General features: G+C 43.3%; 1 protein-coding gene across 8 annotated transcripts in view; it reads left to right on the forward strand.

The window, feature by feature from the left end:
- The window catches only part of LOC146816470 (uncharacterized), a 219,433-nt gene extending 207,261 nt beyond the window's left edge, over positions 1 to 12,172 (forward strand). For 4 of the 8 annotated variants that reach the window (XM_085610301.1, XM_085610302.1, XM_085610303.1 and 1 more), the window contains 4 exons: positions 1,838 to 2,032; positions 3,490 to 3,589; positions 8,302 to 8,420; positions 8,894 to 12,172. In XM_085610301.1, the coding sequence (XP_085466427.1) occupies positions 1,838 to 2,032; positions 3,490 to 3,589; positions 8,302 to 8,420; positions 8,894 to 11,074 (2,595 nt within the window). In that variant the 3' untranslated portion in view covers positions 11,075 to 12,172. The remainder of the gene's footprint in view (positions 1 to 1,837; positions 2,033 to 3,489; positions 3,590 to 8,301; positions 8,421 to 8,893) is intronic. The other 4 variants (XR_014962909.1, XR_014962911.1, XR_014962910.1 and 1 more) reach the window with 2 other exon arrangements.
- Positions 12,173 to 13,204: the final 1,032 nt, after the last annotated feature.

Here is a 13,204-nt window from a genome sequence, read left to right on the forward strand (position 1 = left end):
CAGGATTGTTTTTGTGAAGGAGGGGCCCCTTCCTGTACAACAACAATCCTGCCTGTGTTGGTGCCGGGCAGCAATTTGTGCTCCAATGCGAGGGGAAAGGACAGGAATGCATCATATTTCATAAATACGCCAATTCCTCGTAAATGAGGCCCTTTGTTTTTAGCTACACCTTTGACTACACTTCCACGCTCACTGACCTTTGGTTTGCTAAACACAGTTTAATATTGTTTCCCCACTGTAAATATTATTTCCTGTAGGAATTGGGGGCGTTTACATTTGTCGATGATGAGGAGTACAAGGTTATAGAAATTTCAGTCAGAAGGGGGTCCTTATGCCTAAAAAAGTTTGACAAGGGGGTCTCGGCATCGAAAAGTTTGAAGACCTCTGTTCTAGGGCATGAGTAGCTGACCTAGTCGACATATAATATGTTCAAGTGTAAAAACACCATCCAATATCACCATGAACACAAAAGGGGCATACCAGAAAATGCAGCATTGAGACCCATCCGAAGAACCAGAACTGTTAGACCAAGGAACTTGAGGGTGAGGAGCACAAAAAGAGCGGTCCTTCAGGTATCCTGCTGGTTCAGGGTAATGAGGTCTTGTCCTCTGACATGTCAAGTTAGAGGGGGGAGGTACTCCTATTGCGCCACAGCACCGGTCCCACGATAAAAACCCAGGTGTTCCTTTTCTCCATAGTCACTTGAGGATCAACCCCTCCAGTGCTCTCCTTTTCTCCACAGTCACTTGAGGGTCAACCTCACCCACAGTTAGCGACCCTAAAAGCATTCTCATACCGAGGCAGAGTGCCACTCCCATAAGAGAGTTGGCCTTCAACCCCCAAGACTATCCGAAAGAGGCACAGACGTTTGTGGGTCCATTCCTTGCCCCAAAAGACGCCCTCACAGTTGGCTCCAGAAAAACCTCCAGCCTCAATGCCTAGTTGAAACTTTAATGAGCTCCCTCTCACCCTTGAGGTCCGGGAGGAGCCCCATGTTAGGCAGCAAAAGATCTTCATACACCTCTCCACAGGAAAGATTATAACTCCTCCAGCCCCACAGGAGGAGAGCGTAGACCTCAGCCAGGACTAACTTTTGAGGATAAAATATTGTAGGAGTTGCAATTCTCTCCAGTTGCCATAAATCAGTGGACCCAAATGTAGCAGATCCACAGAAGCCAATTACGGCCCATTGCTGGAGGGTTGTTTAACTCTACAAAAGGTCCAATTAAGAGTTAAGAAAACATTTGCCTTCACCTCCGCACTGTCAATATGGGTGCAATATTCTATATGTCATTGACAATCTGTTTAAAGATTTATATAGCGATTGGAATCTCGTGGTTTAGAAGATTCTTGTGTGTCAAAATGTAGTTCGTGCCACACCTCCTATATATTACCTAAACGCTGCTTCTTCAGTTAACCTCGATCGAGTCTCCAAGCCAAGCTGCAGAAATTAATCGCATGTACTTAGGGCAACTGTACTCCAAGGATAGCAGAAGAGATGCTGTTCATAGTAGTGTCTGTGGGGAGTGTGTGCGTTTCCCAAATGTGGAACATTATATCCAAGGAGCCCAAAGTGCCCTCCCTACCTTAAAATGCCTATGAGGCCGGCACGCATATCTAGGCATATTGACAGAGACCCAGTCATCTATCACTCTTTTGAATTACTTTAATTGAGAGCAGCCTTTGGGCATTGGTTGGACTAGAAGTGGATCTCATTTTGTAAGTGCTTTAATGGCATTTGTATCAGCTTGTCAAAGCTTCAAGTATCTATGAAGTAGATTGTGCTGCATTTGAGAGTAATATTTGCTCTGTTTGTGATGTCTACTTGTTATTTTAGGGATCCTGCCAAAGTACCAAAAGTTCCAATGATAAAACCTCGAAGTTCATCAAGTCGCCGTCTCACTCGGCCATGCAAGCAGCAGGTGTTTACGAGTATTACGATGCTGGCAGCCACTGGTGCAGGGAATGCAACACTGTCTGCGGGTCAATGCTTGATTTTTTCTCTCATTTGCACCACAAAAAGCACCAGCAGGTATGTCTGTCTCTTCAGCATGGTGTGCTGTTTTAAAACGTTAGGGCAGGTGAAGTAGTTCTACAGAGCAAGAGTCCCACAGTGTCTTTACCCGTTTATTGTATGAGAGAAACTGCTCCCTTTAATACTTTTCTGCGTGCGTTCTTGCATCAGCATGCACCGATGAATAATTTTTAATTATATAAAAAAAACATTGGTTTATATCCTTTGTTCTGTGACAGAGGGTATGCATTTGTAAAACCTAATGCAATGCCTCAGATGCCATGATTCATGCCTTTTTGATTTCAGAAGCACTAATAAGTTGTCTTTTGCGTTGGCCAGTTGCACGTCCATGTGAGAGGGATTAATTATGGTGCTTATTAGCCAAGAAGCTCAGAGAAGACTGCCCTAAAAGGACAGTGGATGAAGGATAAGTACGCTGATGGTATTTTGAAGTGTTGGAACAGAAGCCATTGTTATTGTAGGCAGTGTGGCTATGGGCAGCAGAACGTTAAATGAGACCTAGCTATTAACTTGTAATACATATTTGATATTCATAAATCACAAAGTACTACCCAAGGGTGTCTATGCCCAATAGTCAGAGATGGGAGAGGAGTTTTGTCAGAAAGATAGAATTACAGTAAGTCCTTTAACTATTACAGATAAGTGCCTATTGAGTAGAAAGTCATGTTTTGAGGGCCTTTCTGAATGGGAACAGTTCGGGGGAGATTTTAGATGCGGGGGAATGGTGTTCCACAATGTGGAGGTAGTGGTAATCAAACTTCTGCCTCCCCAGTTTGATAGCCTAAATCGAGGAACCTTGACAAGGTTGGCAGTGGAGGAGCAAAGGGTTCTAGTGGGGCATGCCAGTGGAGCCAGTGTTTTAAGTACTCTGGTCCAGATTGTGCAAGGCCCTGCACGCGATGCACACGGCCTTAAAATCAATCCGTTCCTTCATAGGGAGTCAGTGAAGAGAGAAGAGTGCCTGTTTGGCAGACGGATGCCTGGGAATCCCTACTTAGGCGAGCCGCAGCATACTGTAGAACCTGTAGTTTACCAAGAAGTCCTTTCTGCAGACTGACAAAGAGGGCATTGCAATACTCTAATTTAGGAAGAATAAAAGCCACTGGTTTTTGGAGCTCATGAGCTATAAATGGGAAACCTTTCCTGAGCATTTTTAAGGTGTAGAAAGTGGAGGTAGTAGTGGTGTAACCTGGTGCTTAAAGGATAGGGCCGTATCTAAGATTATTCTCAAATTTTCTGCTTTAGTGACAGCTGATTTCTGTTCTTTAGGTGTTTGTGTGGAGGGTGGTGTGTGGGTTTGAGGTTATAAAGGAGGCAAGAGCCATATATTTGTAACCTATTAATGCTCACATGATTAGTCTTAATTGTATTTATCATGTGTATGAGTAATAACAGTAATATCTGCACTAGCCTTTTTGTACTATTAGCTTGTATAACTCTGTTGCTGTAAATAGACGCTGGATCCAGACACTCGACCCTGGGCTTCGAAGACCCTTAGTGAAATGAATCAAGAAACAACAAAAGATTCCACCAAAGTAACTCTCCCTGCAAAAGGTAGGCTCCCGCCCCTGATCGCTTTACATTTCCTCCTCTGCAATTGTTGATAAAATGTGGATGTCTGTGTTTATTTGGTTATGTAAAGATTAGAAGCGTTTCGCCTTTCAAGCGGATCCTGTATACATTGCCCTGCTGGAGGACACAGCGTCTTGCCAGCCATCAACTGTTGTATAGCTACTTTGAAGATACCATATGGTTGCATTTTGAAGGTGTGATCTGTGACCTTGCTGACTTTAATTTTAGTCACAGGCTCTTGTTTCAAAATCTCAGTGAAATGACTTCGGTATAGATATATGTAGTTTTTAGGTCTTGCGCCTAGCATTGCAGTGCGCAGCACTGCTTGTGCAGCGAGAGACCTTTTGTAGGGGGTTTGAAAATGTACCTAGAAATTGTACATGCTCGTGCGTGTGCCTTTTCTTTTGTGTTACGCGATTGGCCTTTCCGTTCGTGTTTTTATTTAAGACATCACGCTGTTGGCCAAAGGCGGGTGCATTGCTCCGCCCATGGCCTATTGGTATCTATTACGCGCACCGGCCTTCATGTGGTTTCAATTATCGTGCCCAGACACGGGCGCGATAAGTGAAACCACATGGCTCACCATGGCGCGCACACACCACTCGCGGGCTTCTTTGCTTGCCATAGCTTTCACTTTTGCGATCGGGCACGCCCTCAGCCTCGGCAGAGATGAGTAAATATGTGAAACCATAAATCACAGATAAGATTAGGGTAACAGTGGGTTAACACACTAAGAAAATTAAAACAGGAAGTGTTTATCCAGGAGGACAGCCGACAATTTACACATTAAACTGCAACCTCAAAACACACACAAATGCAACAACTGCTAAGAGGAATCGCATCATTTATTCACTCCAAACTTTAAAAACTGACTGTCTTCCGTGCACGGTGCTCCCAGTGGCGCAGTGTGTGAGCGTCGCCTCCTCCTCCGCCACTGCCGCCGCGCTTCCTGACTCTCCCCCTTCTCTCTCCCCTCACGGGCTCCCTCCCTCGCAGGCTTCCTCTTCCCCTCACACGCTTACTCTGCACTCTCCTCTTACTGGCGCTCGCTCCCCTTCACCCACATCCTCTGCCCGCACGAACACACCCTCCTCTATTCTCTCCAGTCTTATGTTTCCCTGCTGCAAAGTCCCCGACACCCCTGACACTACTTCATTGGTTCCACCAGACTGCCCCGCAGTAACATCTCCCATCATAAACTTCATGTGGTCGGTCCCCATGTGCAGTTCTTCTCGCGTGCCTTGCAAACCCTCAGCCCCACCTTACACCCCCCTCGCAGGCATCCTCACGCCCCTGGGGTTCCCATGTTCATCCTCAACACCTTCCTTGGTCTTGTGTCTCTCATCGCTCACTTTCACATCTCATTTCCTCCCCCTCACAAACTTTTCTCTTTATCCTCCCTTATACAGTTCGTCTTTTAACTCCTTTTACTCACTGAACTTATTTCCTCTCTCCTTGCAGACTTCCTTTTCCTTCTGTTTCTCCATGGGCTGTGCTCCCTCAGCTACACATACACGCCCTATTGATTATTCTCCCCTACCTCACATTTCATTTGCTTTGTCGTCTAACGTTTACCTCTTGTTTTTTTCCTCCCTCAAGGGCTTTCTCTGTTACAGTCTCCTTTAACCTCACACATTTCTTTTCACGCTTCATCTGGCTTCCCTCCTGACTTGTGCAATTGGTGGGGGTAAGGAGAAACGCGTAGAAAGTATATTGTCTTGTGCCTGGCAACATAGCTGGCTACGGGTACTCTCCTTAATTAATCCTAGGGCAGTTCGAGCACAATTTTTAAGCAACGCACTCACGTTATTGGCGTAGTGGCTGAGCCGGTGCAAGCTTGTTTGCGCTTTTTACTGACATTCTTTCTGCCCTTGTATTACAGGCTAAGTGCTGGTTGTCATTCCTTGGTGCCGGTGAGGGTAGTTGATGCCAATTCTGCATGCTACCAAATAGGGTGCCAGGTTGCAAACAGGATCATGTTTGGTAGCTGATCCGGTGACCTTCAAAAGGGCCTGATCCATGGCCTATTGTGTATGGCCACGTGGTAGCAGCACTTGTCCTACAGCCCACTGACTGCTGCCGTGCTCACTGTGAGGAAATCCATCTGCTTTGCATTCGTGTTTTTGAAGACCTAGACGTTTAGGTCTGGCTTTAGCCAAGACCTCTCAGTTTAAGCTATTGGCCTTGCAAATGACCATGCTTTTAGTTATGTTTTAAAAACCAAAACATAAATAAAATGAGTAGTGATTTACAATGCCAATACCTCAAACTCTTTTTCGGAAAGCAATGTGCTTTGCAAGTGTGAAACTCAAAGAACCAAGCCCCAAAGTGATTCTGCTACACGCACGTTTTTGCAGGTCAAAATGTCAATAGTGTAGTTCATTGAGAATCGGCAGTGAAAAGGTAAAGAGATGCCCTGCTGGCCATCATCTCGGCATTTGTAGCAAGTCCTACAAATTCAGAAAATGCACCTTGAGCATCAATGTTACTGGGGAAACGTTCTGTGAGTGCTTGTTACGGTCCCTTTACATTGGACTGTAGCGATGCAGCTGGCCCAGCGCAAAGGTTTAAACGGGTCACGTTGCAGACGCTATGCAAGGGAGCGCTGTAGTGTCACGGAGCCAAGAAATTGAGGGAAAGGGTGTAGCTTAACTTAAAGCTGGGGAATCCAGTTCAAGTCTGGCCGGAGGCTCAAACATCCTGTGATGTGAGCAAATCACTTAATATCCCTGTGCTTAAAAATGAATGTGTCCGTCTGTAATGCAACGGGTGTCCATGTTAAGCGCGCTGATACCTTCGGGTCAAGTTCTTGCTATATAAAACTGTAAAAAAAAAATATATATATATATATATATATATATATATATATATTTCAAAACAACAGTCCCCGTTCTGGAGCCCAAGACCCTTCAAGGCGGCCTCACACACTGGGCACGGAGCAGCCCAGCAAAACAACCCCTGTAAACGCAAAGAAGTGAGGCCCAATACTGCAACAGAGGTTTAATTTCCAAGTTTAGCAGCGCCTGCTTCCATGTTCCGACGTTTCGGCATACTAGCCTTGTTCACAGATGGAAGTGACAAACACTCAGGTGCGCTCGGGCGTGCTCTTAAACAGATTAGATCACGTGACTGCATTTGCTTTACTACAGATCCCACAGTGCAGTGTGCCAGTTCGTGAAATAGCTGGAAGTCCTCAGATGTTAAAAGCCTTGTAGGTAATTTCCATTAAGCACACGCACTGATGTTGGTGTGGAATATTATTTTCAAGGCAGACAAATGAGTTGGTAAAGTTACACAATGTTCATATTTAAGTGATGACTTGAAATTAAAACGCCATTCAGCAGCACGATCATGGCAGGATGTCACCCTGCCTGAATCCTTTCCTCGCGCCATCCCATTTTTCGCTCTATTAGCCTTTACCTTGATAGGTTGGGTGCACGAGTGGGTCAGGCCCCTCAATTCGACTTCAAAACAACAGTCCCCGTTCTGGAGCCCAAGACCCTTCAAGGCGGCCTCACACACTGGGCACGGAGCAGCCCAGCAAAACAACCCCTGTAAACGCAAAGAAGTGAGGCCCAATACTGCAACAGAGGTTTAATTTCCAAGTTTAGCAGCGCCTGCTTCCATGTTCCGACGTTTCGGCATACTAGCCTTGTTCACAGATGGAAGTGACAAACACTCAGGTGCGCTCGGGCGTGCTCTTAAACAGATTAGATCACGTGACTGCATTTGCTTTACTACAGATCCCACAGTGCAGTGTGCCAGTTCGTGAAATAGCTGGAAGTCCTCAGATGTTAAAAGCCTTGTAGGTAATTTCCATTAAGCACACGCACTGATGTTGGTGTGGAATATTATTTTCAAGGCAGACAAATGAGTTGGTAAAGTTACACAATGTTCATATTTAAGTGATGACTTGAAATTAAAACGCCATTCAGCAGCACGATCATGGCAGGATGTCACCCTGCCTGAATCCTTTCCTCGCGCCATCCCATTTTTCGCTCTATTAGCCTTTACCTTGATAGGTTGGGTGCACGAGTGGGTCAGGCCCCTCAATTCGACTTCAAAACAACAGTCCCCATATATATATATATATATATATTTATTTATTGCTCTCTCTGATCTCTTAGCAATGCCAATAGCTCAAACTTTAATAATGCGAGACCTATTGCATTGCAAATGCTTGTTCCTTTTGCGACTGCAAAAAGTATGTCTCTGAGAGCCTTAAGAACAAACAAGGCTGTTCTATGGACAGGGACATAGCTGTGTTCCATAGTAAAGCAGTATTTTTCCATAACTTGTACAAAAAGTGATAACTTGTAGTATGATTAAAAACGGTTTGCTGACAATTTCTCATCCTCTTGTGCCACTCCTTCCTCAACTATAAAAAGAGAATTCTTCGTAATGTTGAGATCACAGTGCAACTCTGGTTGTGGGCCACTGTCTTTCCATAAGAATGAATGGATTATCCACACACAATGGCATGACTGTTGTCATATACTGTAGTACTGATATCACTTCTCTGGTCTCTGAAATCAAAGCATCAAATATACATTGGAAGCAAAGGTCCGTAAGACGCTAGGTTGAAAATTGCTTCTACCCTAGTGGTGACACAAAACATCAATTTGTTTGGTATGATTTAGATGTTTCTTTATTATTATATTTTTATAATTTCTCTGCTCTCTTGCTCCCTTTAGGTTCGGAATTTGTGATTCCCTTGAAAGCATATTATTGCAAATTGTGTGATGAGATTTCAGGGGATAAAATCGGTATGACTGAGCATGTCAAATGTTCTAATCACAACCAGAACTACAAGGTTTGCCATAATCTCCTATCTTGTATGTGCATGTGTTCATATTCTACCCTCACCCGTTGCCATATGTTCTTTCCACCAATACTTTCAACTGTTTTTTCTCATAGCCTTCCACTCCAAGTTGAGCTGGCATAAATAATGTATTACTTTCAATTGTAATGCAAGTAGTAATTGTAAAGCCTAGTCTCCGCTTTGCTCTCCAGGGCCCCTTTTCAAACTGTAATAACTTAATTTTGTGTAAGCGCACTCAAGGTACATTTCTAATACTGTTGCATCTTTACGCCTTTCCTATAGTTCTGCACCAGTAACCCTAACTGTATATTGTTTCTTGTGGTGCAATGTTGATACTGAATAACCTTGTCCTATGTTTTATTCAGCCCTCGATCTTAATTGTTAATTTAAGGTGTAATACACAAATCTAATCTACATAAATTGTTTTAATTTTGTCAAAATCTTGTGGGTTTTTTTTCTCACAGAAATATATAGATCAGCATCTTTTGTATGAAGAGAGGAGAAACCTGGACAGGCAGGCAGGTCTGGCTGCAGCCATGGAAGCAAAGCGCCGTCGTGAACGAGAAATGAAACACAAACTCCAGGAAGACTTGCAAGAGGATGAAAAAGGCACTGACCCCAAGTTGGCAAAGAAAGTAAATGACCAGAGTACATGTGGGCAAAACAAAGGAACCATTAGTAAAGAAACTTCTCAAAAGAGTCTTAACAGAAACAGCGTTGTAAAGCAGGAAGACACTGAATCGGAATTGGAAAAGAGTGAAGAAGAACATACAGCAGATAAGGATGTTGATGGGAACTCATTCACAGACACACAAAAAACTACTCGAGTACAAGATGAGATTCTGAAGCCCATATCAATTACAATTGCTAAGAAACCTGTTCCTTATGTGCAATCCAAGATACGTCCCAATTTACCAGTCCCTAGCATGGTTCCGAGAAAAGCTATCGCATCCAGTATATTCAAACCTGCTCCACTGAACACATTTTTATCCATAAAAACTACTCCCACCACAAAGCCTCTTATTCTGGGTACAAATGTATCTAAACCAGACAACATTTTTGTTCCAGTTAAGCCGAAGGGAACCGATATTGGCCTAGTGCCTCTGAAGAAGGCTGAAAGCAGCCTGAAAGCACTGGTGCCCGAGTTCTCTGACCAAACCCCTAAACCAACCTGGCGAGTGGCGGTTGAGCATAGAGTGGGATATCTCAATAAGCCTAAGCAAGGTTTCCTCAATTCTGATAAACAAGAACCACCCACAGTCAAGTTTCATACCCCAGCAGCATCACTGGTATTAAGTAATGAAGAGTTGACAAAGGAAATTCCAAGAGATAATTCAGAAGCACCCAACTGTTCATTCCAAACCCCATCTCAAACCCCAATAGGTGTGGGAGCTCCTCTGCAAACTTCTGGCAGTCAAGTTAAGCAGAGCAATGAGGTAGCCTTGGGTAACTTACGATCAAGTACTTATGACAGGCCTACAGATGTGTTAAAAAATGCTAGGTCAAGTGAAAGCCAGAGGACACAGGATCCTTGGACTGCCATATTTAGCCGGGAGGGATACCAAGAAATGAGTGGTACAGTACCATTGTCTGTCTGTCGGGAATTTGAAGAGGAGAATACCAGCCAAACTGATCAGGCTGATGTTGGCCTGAAATACAAATCTTTCCCAATAGCAGAGGGCCCCAATGAAACTCCAGACAATGAGATGCCCAGGGATGATTTGACAAAGGGGAACTCTTACGTTTATTTGAAAAGGTTTGACATTGCTCCACAGTCTGATTTGTTGGACACACAAATAGATCTATACCAAAAGCCACCAAGCGTTCAACCCCCTGTGGTATCAAATGTTTCAGGCACATTTGTCACTTTAACAGATGAGGCCAAACAAGAGCAGCCTGTCCTGGATTGCCTAAATGGGCAGGACAATCCAGACAATTTGAAATTGGATTTATCGACCCAACAATTGGACGTTGAAGTATCTGAAGCCGATGAACCCCTGGTACCAGAGGAAGATGCTCCCATGTCCGAGGTCTCCAATATAAGCCCGGCACTGAATTTAAGAAACTCATATGCATCAGATAACTTCACAATAAATGTAAAATTGAAAGATACTGTTTCAGATACTCAATTAACGAGTGGGCAAGATCAATTAGATAAGTCTGTGGTGAAATTGACTGATCAGGTGTCAAAAGTTGAGAAACACAAAGCAATAAATTATTTTGACAAAGCTGAAAGGACTACAACATTTCTACGTGAACAGAGTCCAGATCTTTCAGACAAGAATCCATGGCAAACGCAACATCCAAACAAGGTGCTCCCAAATGTTCTGGCCATCGCGGCACAAGACCTGCACAAGGTAGAGACAAACCTGGCTGGCACATATTCTGACATTGTTGAACGTGGGCGTAGCAAATTATTACCAACAACTCTTAATGAAAGCATAGAAAGGACAAAAAGCCCTTTTGTGACCTCTGAGGCTGTGATAAAAACAGTAGCTGAACCATGGACTCTTACAGCAAAGGAAGTCTCTGGGAATGTCGTGACAGGCAGTGGTGGTCGGTCATCCTTGGTGCTTGATCCTATTGTTGACAATCCAAACAGCCCTGAAGATTCTTCAGAAGAGGCAGCATATCTCAGTGACTGAGCCATAGCTGAGTGGAACAGGGGTTATTGTATTTTACCATGCTGTGGTATCCCTGTGCTTGATGGAGGACTTACAGATTTGCTTAAATGCAAACATATTTTCCATTCATCAAGAAAAATACATGTCTTTTAAAAAGACTTTATTGTGAATAGTGCAAATATCTTTGCTCTGCAATGTGTATATATTGTCTAAAAATGGTACAACATTTTATTTAAGGAACTAATTGAGAGGTATTTTTTGAAAAACATTTGTGTTTAAAGTATACATAAAATGTTGAGCACCATCTGTCAATTCCTCATAAACCTACACATAGACTACAAGAAAGAAAGAAGGGTTGACGATATTTTGCTCACGCTTTCAGGTTTCTTGTCAATAAAGGATAAATGGAGCTATTGTTAAGTATAATTTTTATGTGAATATCTAGTCCAAAATGGAAGCTATGCCTCAGCGCACTAAAAGTTAATTTTTAATGTTTTTATTTTAAAATTGCCTCTTTGGTTGAAGATATTTGTAACATACGTAATTACATTGATAATGATTATCAGGCAAACTGACCAAATATTATTAATGGTTTTTTTTATAAAGATTTTCATTATATTTGTCCTTGATCATCTTCAAATACTCTGAAGTTGTGTACTGTTTGCCCCATTATCCATTCATGGTTTGTATATGTATTTTAAATGCTGCATCTTATTTTCATTTGCTGTGAGAATGCTGCTGTCTTAAAGAGTGGACATCTCTCTCCCTTTCAACATGTTTGGGGCGCAGCTGGAAGGTCACATTTGTTAGCAGGTGAGGTGTGGTTGGTACTACCCCAATATAATGTGTTTATCTTTCTATGACCTGCATCTTCATAACCTCTTGTTGTTAATCCTTTAGCAGCTTCCCACCCTTTGAAGAACTGGATGGCGTGGAGCACTGATACCTGGATCAGAGTGGATTGGCTTCACCAATCATGGTGAACAGATCTGCAATGCTGTGGGATGGGCAGGGTCAGTGATCTCTTTGAAAGCTGTTTTTGCTTTTTTTCATGTTCATGCTAAATAGTTAATGCTTTTTATTTATCAATCACAAAAATAAAGGACAGAAAAATCTTGATTTTTTTGCTTTTGGTTTCCATTTGTTCTATTTTAACAGCATTTCAGTCCGTCACTGATAGAGCTTTTTCCAACATTTGGAGAAAAGAAATCAAAAGACGGGCAAATACCTTCCAATAGACATTTTGCATTGTTGTCCCAATGCGACAAGGTTAAATATGTACCTATGACAGTTTAAGTGCAAAAGCATCTTTAAAAGAAGTCAGCAAGAGGATTTCATTTCCCGACATCCATCTGCACAGGAGGTGAAACCACTGCATTTCCCATCATCCATCTGCACTGGAAGTGATATCACTTCCTACCTTCTTCTTAATTAAATTAACTCTTTCGGGTGTCCCATCACTTTAGGAGACACAGATATGAGCAATACCTGTTTGGACCAGAAAGGACTTTGGGCCACAAGCGGTGTCCCAGTGAAACCTGCAAGGTAAGATTATAAGCGTGCCTCATTCCGCACCCCATGCTCCTAGCCCATATGATCACACCTAGATGTAGACAACCCAGACATTCCCACAGCATTCACAGAACACACAGACCCAACCTCATACACATCCCACTTACTACAACACCCTCAAACTACAGAACACACATTCCAACTCATGCTCATTTGTGCTCGCTCTGCAGTACTCCACACACAATACCTCACAGACCTCATTACCTATCACAAGCTTGGCAACCTTTTCGTGAGAGAAACGCACATACTTCACCTCACATCTTTGGAAATCCTAGACAACCTTCCCACTGCCTACAATATCCACTGTTTGCACGGCACACAAAGGAGGAAGCCTTGCTGTCATCCACAAGTCCTTCTTTGTTGATTTGCAGGGCACAGCAAGAGCCTGCAAATCAGACCCTCACTTTCAATCTCTTCTGCAGGCCTACTGGGCAGAACAAGAACTTATTTGATGAATTCTCTGATCTCCTCATCGTCTTGGCCATGTAACATGCCACAGCTCCCGCTTGGGTGACTTCAACCTCCCAGAAAATAGAAGCTCAGAAAAACAAAGACATCTTCAACCTCATCGATACACTG

This window comes from Triturus cristatus, chromosome 6 (genome assembly GCF_964204655.1).
Source record: "Triturus cristatus chromosome 6, aTriCri1.1, whole genome shotgun sequence".
NCBI lineage: Eukaryota > Metazoa > Chordata > Amphibia > Caudata > Salamandridae > Triturus > Triturus cristatus.